We start from the raw sequence: 22,728 nt of genomic DNA on the forward strand, positions 1-22,728 counted from the left end.
TGTGAGTTTTTAAGCATGTCCATCCCAATTTTGTTTCTGTAATAAAATAAATAAAATACAATCATCCTGACACACGTCTTAAATTCAAGTCAATTCACATTTATTTGTAAAGTGCTTTTCACAATTTATATTGTTTCAAACATTCAGTAAAATGGTACGTTTGTTTTGTATTTGTGATTTTTTTTATTCTTTCACATTGTTTTACGCAATTATTATGGGTGCATATACTTAATTGTCTGGAGCAAAAATAAGTTAATTTTCTTAATGCAAAATATTTTTTGTTAACGCTTTACTATAAAGGTTGATTCATTGACTTCTTGATTTATAACTAATTGAAGTATTAGGTATCATGAACTAATGGTGAACAATAATATTGAATACATTAAGATCAGTTAATGTAAAAATTCATATCTAATGCATTAATAACAAGTGGAACCTCATTGTAGCGTTAGCATTTGTTCTTTTGCATTTGAGATATGAAATATGATCCAGACATGACACTCATGAAATCCTGGATTCCTTCCTCAAAAGTGAATTAAACATTTACATATATTTATTAATCATGTTCAGACACCAAGAGTGAAAAAAACAGTTTCAACTTTTATTCAAAAGAAAAGTCAGTCTTAATGTAACAGCTGACAAGGGCAGGGCCTTATTCCCCAGAAGCTGTGGTAAGATGATGCAAACACTGTCATGTGCTCCTATCCTCACAAATGAACAAACACATTCAGATGAGACATTCTTTTGCAGTAAATTTCATCTACTCTATGAATTAAAAACAGGAACTGTGTTTTGTTTGTTTGTTTATTTGATTGGCTGCATTGCTGAAACAGTTTCGAGATCCTCATTAGACTTCCTCACTGGACTTTCAATTTCTGATTGCAAAATGTGGTTGATACAAAAAAAAAGAAAAAAAAAGCTTCAAATAAATTTCAAAAACATATTAAACCTAGAAAATAGAAGTTGGAAAAAGCAAAATGGGAACAATTGAGCTTCAAAGAGCAGCTGGCTTCAGTTCTGGTCTAGTTGAAAAGTGTCTGGAATGTTTGAGGATGGAAGTACTCGTGTGCATCATCATCATCATCATCATCATCATCATCATCCTCATGCTGGACAAGACACACCGCTAAACACAACAGTAATAAATATACAAAAAATGAAATGAAATAAAGGCAGAAAAATGACAAAGTCCTTGATTACAGCACGTCGCAACAACTGTCTTTAGTCTTTAACCTTCAGCTGTCGGTCAGATCTTTCTGCTGGCTCTGTCACTTCAGCCAGTGTAAAGAGAATGAGAAGAAGAAAAACACATTCCTCCTGGTTGTCTATCAGACCTGAGAAGAGCAGGGCATTCTGGGAAGCTTCTTCTGGAAGTCAGAGCGATGCGGGCTGAGGGTGGTCGGAGGGGCTCACGTGGACTTCTGTTTATAATGAATGGTCAGGTCTCCACCGCTCTTCCAGATAAAATGCTTAACAGTCCTGAGGTCCATGTTTGGATCCAAAACCTAGGAAAGACAGCAAGCATTTTTAACAGCAGTCTACAAAAAGTATCTCACATTTTTTACCATTTAAGGCCGTTCACACAACGAACGATAACTATATTAGCATTCACACCAATGCTCTGTTTATTATAAGCACGCACTGCAGATTTGTCGTCTCCTGTTTCTTTAAAGCAGGACGGATTCTGATTGGCTGTCAGTGTTTTTATTGTTTATCAGCTAGAAAAAAAGAAAAAAAAATCGCTTTGAAAGTGATTACGATGATATAGTTTCTATGTGTCGTTATCATTATAGTCGTGGTGTGAACTTAGCCATTCTTTTAAATTTAGCCATTCATTGTGGTTTTCGTCCTTGGTGTGAATGGGCCTTTAGGAACACAATGTGAACGATACAATCTTGCCTGAAATTTCAATCAAATTCAGTGCAGTCGAGCATTAATGCAATATAAGGATGAAAATAATGTTAAAGCAGGGGAAAGTAACCAAAACTGTGGGGTAGTGAATGATTTACTTAAGTTTTAATATCTGTTCCTGGCTTTTCACACTTGTTTAACTGGGGTTATGGCCACTTTGACACCTGGGTTAATCAATGTTTCACACTTGTAATATTGTTATGAAGGGTTATTGACGTCACAAAAGCAGTTCTACTGGACTGCACTGACAAAGATTTACAGTGTCAATGTAAAGACCAGTGTTTTAGCAAAAAACAACCAATCAAAAACTAAATAACGGTCACCTCATTTAAATTTGTTTCAGCATCTGGGAAAAATGAAGTGTTGAAGAGCAAATAATGAGTACATTGGAGCAATGAGTGTGTTTTCTTGTCTGGAGGTGGTAAAGAAGGTGATAGCAGGTCTAACCTGATCTAAACACATGAGCTCAATCTTCTCTTCGGCCATCACTGCCACGTCTTCCTCTTTCTCCAGCTCTGCCGGCTTGTCATTGGCTGAGGAGCTGGTGGTCTGTGACTCCGTGTCAAGGTTGATGATCTTCTCATAGACGTGCTCCATCACTTTCCGCACCTGCAGCATGTCACTAGCAGACAGACGGTCCCTGAAAACAACAGGCCGTGATGAATAATCTCCAAAATATTATCACTTTTACAATTCGAATGCATTTATCTTACAAGATGTCTAAAATATTCAATTAGAAATTAGACTAAGCATAATGATTTTTTTTTTTTTTTCTCACTTATAGACTACATACTTTTTGAGTGTTTTGGCCCCGGATGATGAGTGAGGTTGGAGGTAGAACGGGATCTTGTTGAATTTTGGCATGTTTTTCTGAAGCAGGAAAGAAAGCAGTTCATATTATATAACGTTATCCATATGATGGACACATAATGGGATGATTGTGGGATTTTAAACACTCACATCTACAGTGATATCAATAACCCATTGAGGTACAGTTTCATTCAGTAACATAGACTCAGTCTCTCCCCCAGAATCACGGCATAATAACCTGGAATTGGAAGGAAATATGGCTTATAATGAAGGCAAGATCCAGGAAGAATGGTGATTTAATGTCTTCATCATTCTGACCTAAACAACGTTCTTCCGCCCGCTTCACCAAAGATGACAGGAGTGTGTGGGGGAACCTGGAAGTAGCCGTTGCCCTTTTGAATTCGGCTCTCATGATCACCGTTTACTGCAGACAAACAGAAAATAATGAAGTCAGAAACCAAGTGCATATTTACATGTTGCAGAATATCAGATGTTTTATAACTATGCAATCTGAATTCCAGAAATAAAATGTTTGCATAAACGCAAAAATAATTGCATGCATCCTTTGCGGATAAGGCTTTCATCCAAGATGGCAGACAAGAGTCATGGTAAATTTTATTCAGTACTAAAAAGTATTACTAGAAAATAATTCCGTATCTAATAATTCCGGCAATAAAATCTTATTTAAATGCCTTTATTAAAAGATTAAAATTTTTTTTTTTTTTTTTACAAAAGCACCTACCATGGTTGAGCTCATTTTCCTCCTCTTCCATTGGGTTTATGTGAGTTCTGGGCCAGAATTCCAACAGGGCCTGCAGGAGCAGCCCACCAAGATTCACTGGAACATATGAATAAACACAAAGAATAGTTACGTTATATAATTCCCACTGTTGAGTTAATGTTGTAAGGTTGAAAAACAAACAAACAGAGACTTCTAAAATCCTGTTGTTTATCTGTATAATTGTCTTGTTTTTCAAAACTATATTCTAAAAGGATTTTAAAGAGTTGCTAAATTAAAAGCATTTCTATCTAGATTTAAAATATATATTATTTTTTTTTACCACAAGGTGGCACTCTCAAAACATGGTGCCAATGACAATTACAGAATTCTGCAATTATAAGCCAATGTCTAAATGGCCGACACCCAAAATGGCCGATAGCTTGCTGTACTGAGTCTGAAGAAACTCGTTTCGTGATTTTTGGCCAAACCGTTCAGAAGTTATAAGCAAAAATAGCGGGTCAAAAGTTATTAGCATAAACGTGAGTGCAAATTTGGACAGTTGGTGGTGCTAGAGGGTTTGAGTTAGAGACTCCAAATTTGCTATGGTAACAGCTCAAACTTTGCTTTATCTGTGTACCAAATTTTATAACTTTCCCGTAAGCGGTTCTATGGGCGGCCATAGACTCAAGAGCGGAAGAAGAACACTAACGATTACAATAGGTGCCTGCCCATCTTAGGTGCTTGGCCATTAATAGTAATAAAAAAATAATAATCAATTTTTCAGTTACTCAAAAATGCATCATCAGCAAACAAAAGAGTCTAGTATGGAAGCTTGTTTTTGCCATGGATTCAAAAAATAAAAAAGGTAATTGCAACTTTTTATCTCAGATTTTTAATTCAGACTTTTTCCCCCGCAATTTCGAGTTTGTATCTCACAATTTGAGTTCTGAGGAGAAAAAAATTGAGATATAAACTAGCAATTTTGAGAAAGGTCAAAATGACTATATATAAACTCGCAATTGGGAGGAAAAAAGTCACGATTACCTTTTTAATTGTTTTACTCCACGGTGGAAACAAGTTTCCATAGTTTAGCCCCTATCAAGAGGGGAATTTTTGCAGCATATGCATTTTCAACACTATGGACTAAGACAACTTTACACTTCGGGTCAGAGCCGTCTGGGCTTGTAAAACCAGCGTCTTTAGCTGCCACCCACGCCGCAAACGAGTCGCTTTCATCCAGCGTGATAGTCAGCATCTGTAAAACAGCAAAAACATATTCAACACTCATTAACATACATATTCGCCCATATTTTAATTGAAAAACATGTGCTAATGCAAAAGGCATTGCCTCTAATACTCACCCCTGTTTTGAGATCTACAGAAAACCAGTTCGGCACATAGACCATCTTGAACCTCTTTTTGATTTCCTCATCAAAGTCCACTTTACCCAGGTCTTCCCCCTTACATGCCTAAAAACACAGAGCAGGATTACATAATGGTTGGCCAAAAGATGCCACAAAAGCTTCTCATGATCTGCACTTACCTTAAGGACATCCCAGAATGCCACACTGTTATTGCTGTCTTTAGTGAGTATGTGCCTCTTGTCGTTGAGAATATGACACTGAACAATGCTGGTGCCACCTGAAATTAAATTAAACTCAGTTCAATACAAGTTTCAATCAATTATAGATTAAAAAACAGTAGATGTTTTATCAAAGCAACTGACAGTACACTTGCTTATACAATTTCCCTGGAGAAACTGGGGTTTGGTGCCTTTCACAAACAACAACCTTGCTGGTTTAAGCTTTAACCATTGGACAACACCACTCTGACCTCCAGCTTTAAGGTCAGATGTTGTTCTAGCTAACACTGATGGTCTTTTACCTTTGATGACATGCTCTGGCTGTGTACACAGTGGAGTCAGTGGAGCACTACAGTCGTTGTCGTAGTCTCCAGATGTTCTGAAGTTATGCATGCCCTTTAGAGACTGATCATGACAAAGAGAGAAAGACAAATGCACATGAGCTGATTGAATGATGTAATTCAACACATTTAAATTGGATTGCAATGAATAAATTGACATTAGCTTATGCTTAGGCATAAGCTAATGTCTAATTATACAGGGTTTCTGAAGGTTTTCTGAAGGTAAATTTAAGACTTTTTAAAGACCATTTTAAGACCAAGTAAAGAAAATGTAATGAATAAATGAAAGGGAATGCAATGTCAATATGCTATCTAAATGTAAATATCTAGGGAAGAAAACAATGAGTAAAGCGATTTTGAAAAAACATTCACTTAAAAAAAAAGGGTTTGGGTAGCTTAAAGTTTTTTCTCAGTATTTTTGTCTTGTTTTCCAGTGCAAATGTCAAAATACATTAAATACATAAAGATGCATTTACTGGAGAAGCAAAATTACATACAATATGAAGTCTTGTTTTCTGTGGAATTGATCAATTAAGTGAGTTCATGATTAAAACGAGACGATCTGTCAGTGGGGTCAGAAATCCAAAGGGAAATTTCCATTCACCATTGACAGATATTCTTGTTTTAAGCACAAACTCAATCAATTTATACATTTTTTAATACATTTTTCAAGACTTAATGTTTACATTTCCATCTCAAGTACATGTATCTTGATTTAAAGATGCTCAGATATTTGTATTTGAAAACAAAAAATATTGAGAAAGATATTTTTGCAATGCATGTAAGATTTAATGCCTTGACTTCATGAATTGATGACTTTAAGGTCTGATTTAAGACCTTTTTAAGGCCTTAAATTGTGTAAAGTTGAATTCAGATTTTTAAAGACCCGCAGAAACTCTGATTATATCATGTATATTTAAAGTGACAGTTCAACCTGAAATTAAAATTCTGTCATCATTGTTCACATATGCAAGAACTTTCATGCAAACAAGTGCTCAAGGAAGAAATGAGTTTTCAGTTGATTCTTGAATATTGTCAGTAATTCAGCTGTCTAGTTAGGGTAAGGATAGGTGTTCACTGAGAAAAATTAATACAGTCGCTAAATTCATATTGAGGCTGAATAATGACAGAATTTTATAAACTTTTGCTTTAAGAAAAGAACCGTCTGAATTGTGGTTATGTAACTCACCCATTTGTTCACAAATGATTTAGTTGTGGACACCCAAATGGCTTGAGGAGGGTCGGCTGATTTGTCCAATTCCATCTGCACAGAACATCAGATAAATTGTAAGAGTAGCATTATAATTTTTCTTTATTTTCAAGCACTATGCATCTTAAGCTCACTCTCACCTTCAGGACGGGAGCTTTCTCTTCACATATGAGCACACGTATGTCAGGGTTTCGCAGGTCTGTGCAGTAGATCTTTCGGTCACGTCCTCCGGAGTAGATGTGTGTGAAGGCCTCGTTCGCCTGCAGGGCCCACACGCCCTCATCGTGGACCCGGTATGTGGCGATACATCTCTGCTGGCCGAGGGACCACAAGCGTATCGTGCCGTCTGAGCTACCGGAGAGACACTAGACAGAGAAACACAGCATGGGGAAAACATTAGCAGAGTCAGTGAATGGTTTTGATCAGTTTTTTGGCAATCTGAATAGCAAAACAATTTATGTTTATTTAATTTTAAATGTATCCGAGTATTTCTTTTTTTCTGATTTGGCATGAAATGCACATTTGACGTCATATAAAGTGTTCAATATTGTCTGGAATTGTGTCCAAGTCCTACCTGGGTGCCGTCTCTGTTTAGTAATAATGATTTGACATTGTCACTGTGGCCTTTCAGCTTCATTAGTTTTGCACATGTTCGTGGATCCCAGAGCCTCAAGACCTGCCATAACAAAAAATGTGCCACAAAACATGTTCTGCAAGTAAAACCTTTTTATTTGAACCTGCCTACAGTCACATGAATGACAATTTTCCTTCCTTCAAATGTGAAAGTAAAACATCGTAAGACTAACCTTTTCTGTAGATCCTGAGATGATCACGGTTCCTGCCTGATTCATGGCCAGACTGTAGATGGAGTCCTTGTTTCCACTCAGTGAGGAAGCTGTCACGGAAAATATGAACACATTTGTGCACTCTCTTCAGAGCGAAAGGGTTTCCTCATTCATCTGGCTAACTCATACTCAGTGAATTATAAGGAAGCCTGTGTCGAGAGTTATGATAAAGAGAGTTTTCTCACTGGTGACTGTATTATTAGAGGCAGTCAGAGCCGTCAGCGTGTTCACGTCCCACAGGAAGATCTGTCTGTCCAGACCGGCTGATGCCACCAGCTCCTTGTCTTTCGCATATGCTAAAGCTTTGACGTAGTCCTGAAGTGTGAATCACAACCACTGTCACCATCAACACAGTCATAAGTCTCAAATATAGTAATTTTGCACACAAAAATAGTACAAATTAGCTTCAGTCTGTTTTCTAGGCAAATTCTGGAAGCTCCAAAGTGGACAAGAGTTTATGCAGACAGTCAAATGTCTGGCTACCGTCAGCATAATTAAAGAGGCCATATTATTCCCTATTACAAAGTCTTGATTTTGTTTTTGGGGTCTACTGGAATAGGTTTTCATGCTTGAATGTCCAAAAAACATTGTTTTTCACATATTTGACATTGTTGCAGCACCTCTCTTCCCAGTCTGTTAGTAACACCCTGTTTAGTTCCTGTCTCTATGAAGCCCCTCCTTCTGAAAAGCGCAATGAGCTCTGATTGGTCGGCTGGACCAGTGTGTTGTGATTGGTCAACCTCTCCGAGTGTGTTTGGGGAAATGTCGAGCCTCTTACCACAACTGTGAGCTTCAACACACTACTAATGCAACTCAACCAGACCTCGCCCCTTTTTCGCGTATGCCTTGGGTGGGAATTATTTAAATGAGGAATATTGTGACGTGTTCGATCCCGGAAGAAAACTCAAGACTACAATGGATGCGTTTCAGGGAGTTCAGAAACAGTGACACTGATATAGAGAATAACTTAGAACTATAGAACTTTTTCATGCTCATTACAGCAACAATACACAACATTAAAAATGTAACAAAGCATTAAAAAATAAATAAAACAAGGTCTACAAAATATGAAACATACCTTATGCGTCCGTAACGTGGACATGCAGAATCCCTTGTGTGCATTCCAGACTTTCACAGTGGTATCCGAGGAGGCTGATATCACTACAACACAGAACAATCCACTGAAACTGTCTAATAATTAGAATATATTTGATGAGATCTGAGCATCCTGTAAAAATCTTCTGAAGTGCTTAAACGTACATGTTTTTCCGTTACAACAGAGAATGATGTCATTGACCCAGTCAGTGTGATGCTCCATCGAAGCGATGTAAGGATCCTGCTGTAATAGCAAACAGCTGTCAGTACAGTAGCACATAAAGCTGGAAATATCATAAACATTTAAACATAAAGAGACAGAACGGGAAAAAAATTATGATTTTGATGGTGAAAATGGAAGATATGGTCACATAGTAGCAAACTAAGGGACCAAGTGCATCAATATTCATAAATCATGAGCATGCTGGTTGTACTTTGTGTTGATTGACACTCCATATCCTGACGATTGAATCTCGGCCGGCCGTGAAGAGTCTGTTGAGAGCAGGATCCAGCTGAAGAGCGTTCACACCGTTACGATTGTACTTCTCCACCTCATCTCTAATCACATAGGAAACCTGTAAACTCATCATTATTAACAAAAAAAAAAAAATGTTTATTAGAAAATTAGAGATTACCTACAGTCTACTAAACTGCCTATCAACTAAAGTTATAGAAAAAATTATTACAAAGAGAGCCTTAGGAACCATCTGTGTCTTGTAACGTTAAATCAGTCATTAAGAGATTAATATTAGATTTTAAGGCTATACAAAATCTGTATGCAAAACATGTCTTTATCTAAAGAATTTAATTATTGAGCAGACAGATGTATACAAATACATTCAATTACAATATCACATATCTGTAGTGTGCAGTGGCCCGAAAAAGTATTTGGACACACCAAAAAATTACTGTATGCCAGTGCGTTAGATATCATCACTGTACTATGGTAACACCACTGTAATTTTTGAAAGGGCGGAAATGTTTCGGTTTGCAAATATTGTGGACACTACATTGGGCGACACTTTCCTGAAACATGTAAACGTATTAAGAATTCTGTAATAAATAGTTTTAAAGTTCCGAAATATTATGTGTAAATGATCACCTGGACTTTCCTCCGTCCAGCAGCGTTCTGTCTGTGATGAGTCGCCATCTTGCATGTTGACAATCAGAGAATGCGTCACTTCCGGGGGACAGAGGAAGACGTTCTGGTGTTTGTTGGGTCCTCTATGGTTGGGTCTGTCGAAATCTGTCACTAGAGGCCGCAGTTGAGCACATATGCGCACGAGTAGATTTACCTAAATTAATTGTTCACTAGTAGTTGGTGATTTGCAGGAATTTATTTGACATCATAGATTTGAGACCCTTAGATCCTAAATGTAAAATAGTTAATTGTATTGAATTGCACAAAACATAACACAAGTTCAAATGTATATTTAAATACTACTATAGTATAAAAAAATCTGGGTTTCACATTTTGGAAGTCTCACAATCAAACAAACATGATTCACCTCATTGTGAACAAGACCTAACTTGATGTTAAGCATGAATAATAACACATTTTTAAAAGGCTTGCTATCAAATGATACCATGAACTGTATGGTCCTACCTTGCTTTTTCTTTTAAATACGCCCTTATTTTTTAAGTTTGTTAAGTTTTGTGTAAAACCTTTAAAAATGCCTTCGGGAAGTACACAGGTAATTATACAACACAGGTAATTAAACACAGTGCAATAAATACACTTAACCCTATACTTTCTTTGATAATATTTTATGGTGTTTATTTCTGGTTTGATGTTAATATTAGAAAACAGTGTGATTCCTGTGAATGAACGTGTGACTGCTTTAAGATCAGCTGACATGTGAGTTCATCATATGCAGACCATGCAGACATTTGTTGTATGTTTTAAACTTAGGCTAAATATTGTTATGCATTTTATTAAATGTCTTTGCAGTTTCAACTTTATTATAATGTGTATTTTCCAATAAACATGTTTATCTTGTTCTGTTTACTTGTATTCGGTCCCTACTAAAGCTAGCATGCTCATAAATGCATTCACATCAGAGTGTTTTACTTTCTTCACATATACACGTTTTGTACTGTATAGGGGTACAGCTTAAGGTTTATGGGTTATGCACTAAACAAAAAATAAAGGATATCAAACTTCAATTCATTCACTCAGCTTTATTCAGAAATTACAACATCACACAATTTAATAAAACATGCAGAACTACATATCTGTGATAACATGAGTACAGCTCACAGTCAGAGTTTTGCTCTGCAGGTAAGATATTTCTAAAGATCAAAGTAATTAATAATAAGGAAATCATGGTGCTTTTTCATCTCTGATAAGTGAAATGTGGTTGAGGTTTTAAGATCTAAGCAACATCACTTTCCAAAATTATGTCCAATATGAAATCAACAATAAAAAACAACAATAACAGTAAATACAATTTAAATTGTCAATCACATCTAATTTATCTATTGAATTCCAGCATTACATTGCATTATTACGTACACCAATTCCCTTCATAGAGCTAGAGACACAAAAATAAAACACCTTTTTTGATTTCTTTTTTATAATCTGAGGATAATTTTTGACAGAATAAATCATTAAACATTTCCCACTGGCTTTAACAGTCACATGTTTGTCTCTCCACTTTGATAGTGATCCATGTCTCTAAATAAAAAGCACATCAGTGTTACTTCACAACAAACATAGCAGTATACATTTTTTTTTCAGAAATAATAAAAACTCCTCTTACAAAAGCACAATATTACTGCATCTACCATTTCAGAAACATTATTGTGTCAAATATCATCTGTAAACAGGGATCTGAAAGCCATTTGTTTACTTTTCCATTACATGTGTTTATCCAAACTTTCCAGAGCATCGTCTTTTGTGTACTTTGTCCATTCATATGGAATCTGACCATCTCCCTGGAATGTTTTACTGTAGTGCTCTTCCAGATCTTCCTGGAATCTGCACACAAACCACTTCCAGTACGGCAGCTCAGAGTGATCTGGAGTGATGCTCCAGTTAGCATATTCTGGACCTCCTTTTCTGTATTCTTTAAAGAGGACTGTATCATCTGAGGAATTTGGATAAAAAGATCGATCACTCGCTACTGCTGTTGTGCAGATATCAACAGCCAAGTTTGTTGTTCTATCGTGAAACCACCCAGTCAATCCAATATTGCGGTGGAAAGGAACGCAGTGATCTCCAGGATGGTCTTCCATCGTGTGTGTGCAGATGGCTTTACAGAAAGGACACTGAACCCAACAGCACTGACAGAAGTGGTCAATCAAAATCTCATCTGGTCTTTTCCTGCACATTTTCATGTCATTAATGCTTGTAAAGCTGTTCTGTAGCTTTGTCGTCCCTTTCTTCAGACTGTCACTTAAAAGCTTCTCAAGAAAATCTAAGTCTTTAATCTCGCTGAGATCACCACATGAGTTCTCTGTGAGTTTCAGCTCATCTGTCAGGGTTCTGGTAAAGCATCTGAACCACATGTTGCCGTTTCCACTCCGACTCTTGACCTCCACTGTAGCTGCTGTAATCGCGTTACTTACAATCTGCTCTTTTTGTGTCAGATTTCCTTTGAAAAGTTTTAGAATCATTTTGTTTTGATTGGTGAAGTATCTGTCCACTTCATTTTTTATGAATTGTTTGAAGTGTTCTCTGGGATTATGAATGTATTTTATGTACTGGTCAAAATCCTCCTCTTCTGCAAGGGATTTCAGAATGTGTTTCTCCAGATTTGGTCTGTTTTCACGTAATGCTGGTATGTCAGTCCTCATCTGTGCTGCCAAATTAATAGCAGTTTTGTTGTAAACCGCTTGTAGGATGGATGGCTCAAGTTTGCTGCAGATGAATTCACTCAGTATGGTTGTTGTTGTCGCTCCTCTGTAATAGTTCTTGAAGATGTTCCAATATTGAGATTTCTGCTTCTCCAGATAAATTCTTGGGTCATTTGCTTCTCTGTATTCTTTGTGGAGTTCAGTAAACTTTTGTCTTGCAATGTTACAAACATGAAGACTGAGATCTATGCTAAACTCTTTTTTCAATGTGTATTTTTGGCTCATGGATTCATGTTGCTTTACTGACTTTTGAACACAGTCTGTAATTTCCTGAATGTAACTGTCACTGTAGCCTCGTGTTCCGACTGGTGACTTCTTCATTATCATCTCAGTATCCTGAATAATTTTTTGAGTCAGATCCCTTATCGAGGAACGACATTCAGCATTTGGGCCCATGTTCTCTGGTGACTTTTGGGTCCCTCTAAAATATTCTATACCTGACTTAAGTTTTTGACCAAACCGTTGCAGGAATCCACTCTTGCTTTCCTTGGAGCTCTTGTCAGCTTCCTCTGAAGATTGGGCTTCATCAGAATGCTCTAGATGCTTCTTTAGTCTCATGTAGACACAATAATCACTCCGGCTGTCTATCTTTTCATAGTATTTCTGATTTAACCGCTCATTTACAAGATTAAATTCCTGATTTTCAGATAAGATCCGAGTCACATCGTCCCAGAAGTTCAGGTTTTTCAATGGAGGAGTATCTTTAGTCATTTCAGTGACCCATTTGCTCCACATTGTGTCAAACTCCTTGTTCAGCATATTTTCATCTGCTCCAGTATTTCTCAGGTTTAAAGCTAATTCCTTGCTCCGACTGAAAAGCTTGTTTTCATACTCTGTCCTTTTTTGATCCAGCTTCTCCCTGGCTTTTTTCTGTTCAATTGCTTCATCTAACTTTCTTTTTGTTCCCTTCACAAGGTCATCATGAAGATCTTTGATTCTGGTTTCAAATCTTCCTCGCCACTGACACAGAATTTCTTTGTCTTTGTCCTCCTCAAAGTAAGACATCATTGATTTTTCTACCTGCTCTTTTGTCTTTCTCATGTCAGCCAACAGGTCATTTTCCTGAACATTAATGTTCCCGTTGGCAATTCTGTTGTAGAATTTGTCTTCAATGCTCAACATGGCGCTTCTGAGGTTCCATGTCCAGTCGCTGTACTTAGTTTCTAGTTTTCTGTATACCGTAATCTCATGTGTGTTTTTGAAGCTGAACACAAAGTTTTCATTTAGCAGTGCATTCCACAGATCATTAATACGCTTTTTGAACTGAGACAGTGTAATGCCGGCAGATTTAGAAGCTTTTGAGAGAATGGTGTCCTTCAACTCCTGAATATTTCTGCTGTAGTCTGGGTTTGGTGGTGCCATTGGTGGGCTGCCTTCCCACAGCTGTGCAAAATATTTCACATCGTTCTGAACGTCAAATGTTATTACATCACTGAAAAACTCTGTATCACAGTCTTCTTCTTTAGCAGCGAGTTTCGTCATCTCGTCCAGTTTCTCCTGCAGTCGTCTCCTTCCCTCCATGTTTTTCTCTCCGGCTGTGATATCTGAAACATTCTGATGGACAAACATGCAGCTTGGATTCAGTCTGATCTTCTTCATCCTCATGAAGGCCTGAACAACAATCTGAAGAATGTCCTGCATCTCAGCTGTGTTTTCTCCAAAGATGTTGATCAGTGTCATATTTCCGAGACCAACAACAAATGTGGCCATTTCATTATCACGATTTCTTGTTGATCTTCCGGCCAGTTCTAGGGCACGAAGTCCCTCAGTATCAACAACCAGAATGTAGTCAAACTTCAGCTGTGCTTTCATCTCCTCTGATACTCTGACCAACTGCATGAAAGCTCCTCTGGTGCACCTGCCAGCACTGACAGCAAACTGCAGTCCAAACATGGCGTTCAGCATGGTGGATTTCCCAGAGCTCTGAATCCCTAAAACGGACAACACATAGACTCTCCTGTCTCCCAGTTTCTGGATGAGTGCATCAAGAACAGCAGTAACCCAGATCAGAGGAACATGGGCAGCATCGCCATCCATCAGCTCCAGTGGAAATCCAGACATCATCATCTCTGCTGCAAGACTCGGGAGTGAAGAGAAGTCAAAGGTCATGTCTTTCTTCTTCCTCTTCACAGATGAACATGATTCAAATATCTGACCGATCTCTCTCAGTATGTGCTCTAAGCCAAAGTTTGCAGCCTGTAATTTCTCAGATACTGTCTCAAGTTCTACTTGTGCAGCTGCCAGTTGCTGTGATTTATCCTGTTTCTTTTTAAGATTTAGGACTGTTGACCATTTTTCATCATACTGATGAAGAAGGGCTGAAAGACAATCAGTGGTGTAGTCATCCAGCAGAATTCCCAGCCATTTCAGAAAATACGACACCTCATTTTCTGCTTGTAAATTTAGGTTTTGGATAAAGATTTGGATAAACTGACTTAAGACAGATGTTCGTTGCTGTTCACGGATTTGCAGCATTTCTGATTGCTTAGAACTTTTGTTCTTTTCAATGTTGCTCCCCTTCTGTAATTCTCCTAATGTTGATCGATGAAGTTCTTTATTCTTCTCACACCATTGATGCCACAGTTTTCCCTGCAATGGCAAAAATAACTCTTTGATTTCAGTTAGATCTTTATCCTGCAGTAAACTCATCATCTGCTGTGCTGCCTCTTTTCCTCTCCTGAGGTCTTCATCATTGTCCTCATCTACTCTGATACCGGAGTACTTGGCCACATCTTCAAGCTTGAAAATAGGAGGTGATTCAAAAGACAAGAGCCCATTATTTATAGCTTTTCTGATTTCTTCAAATACATCTGACTGATTTCTTTCTTTCAAACCAATTTTGAATTTCCCTTTCCGTATTTCTGTGAGAGCTGAATCATTATCAGTAAGGAGGCAGAAGAGTGGCTTCGAGTCCTTGTATAAGTTTTTGATCTTGGCCTTGCTTTTGTCATCCTTGCTGAGTTGTGGTAGAATAGCAACATTTACAGAGGCCATTTCAGTCAGGATATCCAGCTGCTTCTCATTGGCTCCTGCATCACCATGGAGGTTACAGAATGCAACACAATGAGTAAATCTATCGGTTTCCTTTCCAGAGGGGCAGTACCAGGCGATCTCCACCAGTCCATCCATCAGTACTCTGGTTCTGCTGCTGCCCGGGCAGTTTCTGTGGAAGAACGTGTTGTGTTTTTCATTGATCAGGCTGTTCATCAGTTCAGACTTGGATGAGGACACAGGGCCAAACCTGAAGAAAGCCACCATTGGAGTTTCTGCCTTGTAGACTGGCTGGAATTTGCTAGAGATTTTACCCTTATCATCAGTTGTCTTCCAGCTCTTGTTGATTTGTCGAAATGTCCAGAGTGGGAACTCAATCTGTTGTGTGAATGGATTTGGTACAAGCAGAGGCAGAGCATACTGACACTGTGAAAGTTTAGTCACCATGAGCTGCTTTAGGAAACTATCAGCACAATTAAAAACGGCCATCTGAACATCCAATAAGTGGACAGCATCTAATTTGTTTGTTTCATCAGAGCGTTTAGCTCTTTTAATTTTTTTTTCTCCAAAAATATCATCAAAGTCATCACTATCATATTCAGATGAGTCATTGTCCCATTGTTGTGTGCTATGTCGTTCATTATTCTTTTTAATCTGGAGGCATCTTGCTTTGTAGTCCAGCATCATCAATTTTTGTAGAAAAACTGAAGCCAGCTCCTCCTCTGCACAAGACTGGGACTGTGATTGTACAATTGGCTTGAGGAAATCTGCAGTTCTCAGTTTTTGTTGTTTGCCTTGAAGTTGAAGCCTGTCAAGGAGTTGCACAGCACCTAGCTGATAAATAATACATATAAATAGTATAACTGGTTAATAAGAATGTTAATTTGCACACTTTTTTGGTAATTTAATATATTTAGAACATATGATATGAATATGCAGCCTGATCTCAATGTGCATTTGTCTGTAACATTTGCAGGTACAAAAACATGCATATTTGTAGAGAGATTTGGAGAGATGCTGCAATATAATATTGTATTTTTCAGAATCTAAAAGGTAAACATTATAACATATTTACAACTGTAGAAACATAAAATCTATTATCATAAATATAAGTGTAGCTCCATTTTTACCTATTTTTACATGTATTGTAGATCCCTTAACCCCACTCCAAATCTAACCACTTTTAAACAATATAAAAAAGTAACAGTCAGATAAATCTACAGTGCCAATTATTTTAGTTACAATACATTATTATATTGATATTTTAGAGCTTCTAATCCCACTCCTATCTGTAAACTTAACCTTAACCATTTTTTTAAATAATATTATTGAATTGGTGAATTAAATTGTTTTGGGTGAGGTGGAATAAGTTGTTAATCACAGAGTATCCTGACTCTGTGTGTAATTGCACAATCTGTTACAAGACAAGAGCCAAACGTAACCCTTCTTCTTTTTTTAACTAGTTCAGTATTTGACAGTTATGGCCGCTAGAATAGACATTTGGCTGTGTCTGAAAGCTGAAAAATGAAAGCATAGGGAGGTAGGAAGTCACATACAAATGATACTGATCGATTTTTGAATGATACTGATCGATTTTTGCTGGCTATGATATCTCAATCATGACATTTGGGCTAACAATTTTTCTTTTTTAAATTGCATCTGAAAGTTGAGTTTGGTGGTCAGTTTCTATGTAAATGTTGGTTTTTAACCAGCTTTTTCCCCACTTTTGATGCAATTTCTAGTGAGAAATTATTATTGTATTAATTGAGTATTCGCTTAGTTATCACAAATGTGCTCTCTATTTGATTGTAGATCATTAAACCATTGCCTCATAGGGGGTTAGTGCACGTGCACATGAAGGGGGTGTGGGGAGTGGAGGAAGGAGAAGCATGAAGAGAGAAGTTAGCTGTCCTAGCCAACAACAACGACTAAAGTTAAAAATGTATATTCTTGAGAATTTTGATATGGCCGACACACGTCCAAAGAGACGACGTTCCAGCAGAAGGGCTTCCAATCCAACATTCAGGTGGCTCTGTTTTTGCTGGACAGGTGGGTAAATCCAGTTTGGTTTTTCTAAACTGTTCATGACTGTTTCAGGAGGCACGGAAGGGAGGGGGAGGGGACGGGATGAGGGGACGGGTCGAGCTAGCCTCCATTTTGTTTGACAATACTTTAAACGTCAACAGGAAGTGTCTTCACCCAACATTGCTTAGAGCACCTTTAATTGGCGGCGCTGGGTTAGTGCCGGTGTAATGCATTGGTCAAAAAAAAGTCAGAGTTACACTGTTAGACATTTTATCGTATTTTTGCGGTAACTTACTGGCAGCACTATTGCCAGTAAGTTACTGTAAGTTCCCCTTTACAGTAGCTTACCTGTAAATGTGTTTTACGGTAAGATGCCCTTACCGCAATTTAATTATACATTAAGATGCCCTTACCGCAATTTCATTTTACAGTATGATGCCCTTACCGCAATTTCATTTTACAGTATGTCAATACCGTAATTTCATTTTACAGTATTATAGCCCATTTTACACTATTTTATTATTTATATTTTACATGAATGCTATTGAATTTAATAAATTCCAAAAAAGCGACTTGAGTCCATGTACATCAGCATATTCTTTATTCACTCTCACAATCAATTACATCCATTTTATTTATTTATTGTGATGCAACATTAGGCAAGGCAGTTTTATTTATATAGCACGTCATACACTTTGGCAATTACCGTATATACCCGACTATAAGACGACCCTGAATATAAGACGACCCCCCCATTTTCCAGACTTATTTTTGGGACAAAAGGAGATTTTTGTGGAAAAAATCTGGTTTTAACAGAAAATAATTTTATTTAAAAATTGCAGTGATAATTAATTCTCTCTCTTCCAGCGCGTGCGCGCACCTTTCGCTCTCTCTCTCTCTCTTGCTCTGTGTCTCGCGCACGCACCTCTCTGTCTCTCTCTCTCTCTTGCTCTGCATCTCGCGCGCGCACCCCTCTCTCTCCCTCTCGCTCTGCATCTCGCGCGCGCACCTCTCTCTCTCTCGCTCGCTCAGCGTCTCGCATGGCAGAGAGGAGCAGCGTTTTAATTCAGTTAAACACAGATATTATGTTGCTTCTCTAATTTTACATGCAAGTATAGCCGAAATCATTTGTCTTAATGGGTCGCGTTTCAGTCACTATTTCATATTAATTCCGTTGTTCTTTCTCCCTTTCCCCCCGTGATTTTGTCTATATCGCGAATATAAGACGACCCCCCATTTTTCAGCCTATTTTTAGGACAAAAAACCTCGTCTTATATTCGGGTATATACGGTAAGTGTTTTACACAGTAAGGAATTAAACAATCACAAAATAAAAGCAAGGAAAATTAAAGTGCCCCTATTATGGATTTTTGAAAATGACCTTTCATGTAGTGTGTAACAGCTCCAAGGCCTCCTTTACAAGTGAAATGTGACCCAATTCAGATTTTTTTGCTCATGTGACACAGATCGGATGTGTTCTATGACAGTGTAAACAGGAAAAAAAACACATGCATTCAGATATTTCGAGATCGGTTTCAGGCCTCATTCATATGTGGAAATAAATCAGATATAAATCGGATATGTGCTAATGCGACTGTCATGTAAACAGGCTGATCGGATTTTCTGAGGCATTAGGCTACTTCTCCGCGGTTTAATGACAAGAGCAACCCCGATTCGCGTCTGCAAAGGGACGGATGGCCTGTCGAAACGTTGTGTCGTCGACTCGTCGTAGGGGAGGAATGTGGACAAACGTTGACACAACATATCAAATGTTGGCTTGCTCATCCTAAAATTTCGGACCCACTGCTTCTTGTTAAAGCCCGCCACAATATGCTCCTACCAGTCCTGAGATCTCTCTCGCATACAATAACTGAAGCATATGCACAGGTTGCAATGATGGCACACTTTTCGTCCTCCTCCGCCTCATAATCATGGTGATGTTTGGCGAACTTTGCATATATCACAGAGCTAGCATCAAGCATATTTCGCGTTCGTCCATCTGTGTAAGATAATTTAACCCTTTAAAGGGATAGTTCACCCAAAAATGAAAATGCTGTCATCATTTCCTCTTCCTCAAGTTGTTTCAAACCTGTATGACTTTCTTTCTTCTGCTGAACACAAAAGAAGATATTTTGAAGAAAGTCGGTAACCAAACGACTGATGGACCCCATTGACTTCCATAGTAGGAAAAAAAAATACTATGGAAGTCAAGGGGAACCAGCAACTGTTTAATTACCAACCTTCTTTAAAATATCTTATTTTGTGTTCAGCAGAAGAAAGAAAGTCATACAGGTTTGGAACAACTTGAGGAAGAGTAAATGATGACAGCATTTTCATTTTTGGGTGAACTATCCCTTTAAGCATGCGCAATGTTTCAGATAGTATGGCAATTGTAAACACATGAATCAGATATGGGTCACAATTGAAAGAACGTGTAAATGGACGGTAAAAAAAAAATCGAATATAGCCAACAAATCAGAATTGGGCATCAAGACCTGTAGTGTAAACGAGGCCTCTGAGGCCTAATTGTTTTTCAAACGAGTCATAAGCCATTTAGTTGTGAAGTCAAGACGAAACATTAGCATATTGCTGACACCAGGGAAAACTTGAAACCCTTCAAACACTACAGCTGATCCCTGTGGATGCTGGACAGCATCATGTTGAGAAGACGCTGTGCTCTACAATGTGACGGTAAAGCCAGTTTTATTTTCACTGCCCAAGGACGAGCATGTGAAGAATCAGTGGTTAAAGTTAATCTTTACCATGATATCATAGCAGTATAATCCTAAACTTTTGCTGTGTTCCCTTTATTTCACTGACGACTGCTTCTCAAATCTCGGAGTTAAATGCAGGATTCGCAAACCGCTTGCTCTTGGAAGATGGAGTTCAAAATACTTAGTTTTGAGTTTTATATTGTATAGGTCTCCTGCTAACTGGTGATATTGAGCTTCAAAGTCTTTGCAGCATTTGACTTTGTAAATACAACCGTTTTATTTTCTAAATAAAAAGTCCCAAAATGTACTCAAAATTAAAAAAAAAAAACATCACATAATGTAAATACATTTTCACAAAGTAAAAATATGTGAATAACTCAATTTTGACAAAAAGTCAGATATAACCTTATAATTCCAAGGTGACGATATGGTAAGCAGTGCATAGTATTGAATGAAAAGTGTTTCTGTTGCTTAAACGTCTGAAACGACGCTGTGTATTTGACAAATATTGCCTCTAATCCACTAACAAATGTGATAAAGTACACAAACACAGCACAACAGAACTTGTGTCAACTACAGGAAAGTGTCTGACTTCATGTCTCAATTTTCAAATCCTCCCCGACTACAAGCAGCAAATCCCACCAATTGGTTACATCCAGCCGAAGTCAAACACACCTATCGTCCTATCGTCGAACACACCTACCATTACAACCTGCAGCTATTCCTGTCTCAAGCAACAAATCAGCTGCCTAAGCTTTAAGACGCAGCCACTCTATCGCCGATTAAAGAATTGAATTTGGGTATTTTCCTTACACACAGCAATCACTCTATGTTTCGACCCTCTAGCAGTTTACGGAAGAACGTTGTTTTGGTTGTGCTTTTGCTTGGCGTGACTGTGCAAATAAATATGGTTCTTTCTCAGAGAGCGAGATTATCCTACTGCTCATAAACTTTAAATATAGGCTTAAGAGATATAACCAGATGGAAAGGATTTCAAGCTAACTAGCTCAAGACTTTACTGTAGCTTTACGAGACAGCACACTTCATGTGCACTTGCGGTCTTGTGGACTTACAATGGACCATAGGGAGTCCCATTTGTCATTTAATTTTCAGAAGACTGTTTGAAAGCACCTCATTTGTGGCAGATATGAGCCCTCGATGCACACTTTTGCTGAGCCTACAAGCCTGTGAGGGCCATCCTTTATTTACTCATTTCAGATAAAAATTTTGTTCATTTTGAACAAAAAAATTTAGTGTAGCCTACCTTTTAAATAAATAAGATTAAAAGCAAAAAACTCACAGATTATATAATAGAAACAACATGAATTCCTTTAATTAATAGATATTCAATATTCATAGGGTATAAAAATAAGGATTATTTTATGTATCTATGTATGTATTGTATGTATCTACATTTTTTTTCATAATGCAAATTATATGTTTTGGATGCTAAGCAAATTTTATGCAAATTTTAGAAGTGCAAATGTAAGTAAATGCAGCCTACGTGTGGTAGACACATAGACTCATTTATTAATACATTTCTGAAAATAATATGCATATAACTTCTTACCTTTTGTTTGTCTTTATCAGTTTGGATCAAGCTCCCCAAAGGCTGTGCGTTAGTTTTACCGATGCTTGGTTCTCTTTCTGCACCTTCATTTCATGAAAACAGAGGAAATGATTCATTGGTGATTCTTTTGATACGAATCAAAAACAGACAGTGTGATCTACTTTCTATTCAAATGCCTCTTAAGAGTGGATTCTTTTAATTCGAAAAGGTATGTCTTTTTAACTAATTAGAATGTCAGATAAACTTTGGACATTGTATTTGGCAGATATAGGTCAATTAGTAAATATACGTGACATCTGATTAATTTATTTACTTATTAAAAAACTTTTTAAAAAATGGACAAAAGAAGAAAATTTAAAATGGTGGGAAAATGTTTCTTCACTGTGCAATTCTAAATGTTTTTTTTTTTTTAATTAGAGGCATAATTCCACCAACAACTTCCACACAAATCATAATATTCAAATATATAACAGTATTAATATTGAATCTTGAATGAAAATGTTAAAATGGAGTTGTGGTAAATGTAAGACAAAATTCAACATAGCATCTGTGTTACCACTTTGACATTCACTGTTTGGCAGGTCTCCTGAAGGTCTGTACATCTCTCTGGTGTAGAACTGCTGATTATTGTCAGTGAACAGCTGTTTAATCTTGTCAATCAATTCTCTCATCTCTGATTGGTTGTTTATGTTCTTGCTGCAGATGTGATATCTTTCTCCACATTTATCTAGCAGCTGCTCCAGAACAGAGTTGTTCTTTAAGTCATCTATAATAGTGTCTTCCTCTCACTCATAGGTGAAGAGAATAATCACAAATGAAAGAACTCTGTCACCAAATCTTCTCTGTAGCCATTCAATGCCCATCTTATCCTCATCTGTCAACTGTTCAAGTCGCACAACAAAGATGAAGGCGTGGATTTCACTTTCGATCACTAGATCAGTGGTTCCCAACCTTTTTCCTTGGGGCCCCCCCTATGTACATATTTAACAATCCGTGACCCCCCCCCCCCATATATATATATATATATATATAGTGCTGGGAAAAAATGAATCGCAT

General features: G+C 37.5%; 2 protein-coding genes across 2 annotated transcripts; both read right to left on the reverse strand.

Moving 5' to 3' along the window:
- Positions 1-580: 580 nt before the first annotated feature.
- Positions 581-9,735, reverse strand: wdr48b (WD repeat domain 48b). Its single transcript, XM_084118716.1, has 19 exons — positions 9,618-9,735; positions 8,950-9,090; positions 8,681-8,759; positions 8,499-8,581; positions 7,606-7,735; positions 7,382-7,470; positions 7,150-7,251; positions 6,716-6,940; positions 6,555-6,629; positions 5,327-5,429; positions 4,986-5,083; positions 4,804-4,911; positions 4,601-4,697; positions 3,464-3,559; positions 3,040-3,145; positions 2,872-2,959; positions 2,705-2,781; positions 2,359-2,551; positions 581-1,505 (listed from the first exon to the last, which is right to left on the reverse strand). Exons 1-19 carry the CDS (start codon positions 9,663-9,665, stop codon positions 1,410-1,412), a joined length of 2,034 nt encoding a protein of 677 aa, XP_083974842.1. The 5' UTR covers positions 9,666-9,735; the 3' UTR covers positions 581-1,409.
- Positions 9,736-10,684: 949 nt separating this feature from the next.
- Positions 10,685-22,679, reverse strand: LOC311087131 (interferon-induced very large GTPase 1-like). The gene is made up of 2 exons (XM_084120383.1): positions 21,673-22,679; positions 10,685-16,198 (listed from the first exon to the last, which is right to left on the reverse strand). The coding sequence occupies exon 2, from the start codon at positions 16,049-16,051 to the stop codon at positions 11,375-11,377; it is 4,677 nt and encodes a 1,558-aa protein (XP_083976509.1). The 5' UTR covers positions 16,052-16,198; positions 21,673-22,679; the 3' UTR covers positions 10,685-11,374.
- Positions 22,680-22,728: the final 49 nt, after the last annotated feature.

The sequence above is a fragment of the Abramis brama genome, assembly GCF_963993115.1.
Source record: "Abramis brama genome assembly, chromosome: 7".
Lineage (NCBI taxonomy): Eukaryota > Metazoa > Chordata > Actinopteri > Cypriniformes > Leuciscidae > Abramis > Abramis brama.

Coding starts and splice junctions, on each gene's coding strand:
- LOC311087131 (XM_084120383.1), bottom strand. CDS start 16,051: ATGATGCTGGACTACAAAGCAAGATGCCTCCAGATTAAAAAGAATAAT.
- wdr48b (XM_084118716.1), bottom strand. CDS start 9,665: ATGGCGACTCATCACAGACAGAACGCTGCTGGACGGAGGAAAGTCCAG. Junction 3,560..4,600: donor AGACGGCTCTGACCCGAAGT/GTAAAGTTGTCT, acceptor CATATGTTCCAG/TGAATCTTGGTGGGCTGCTC. Junction 2,552..2,704: donor GGGGCCAAAACACTCAAAAA/GTATGTAGTCTA, acceptor TGTTGTTTTCAG/GGACCGTCTGTCTGCTAGTG.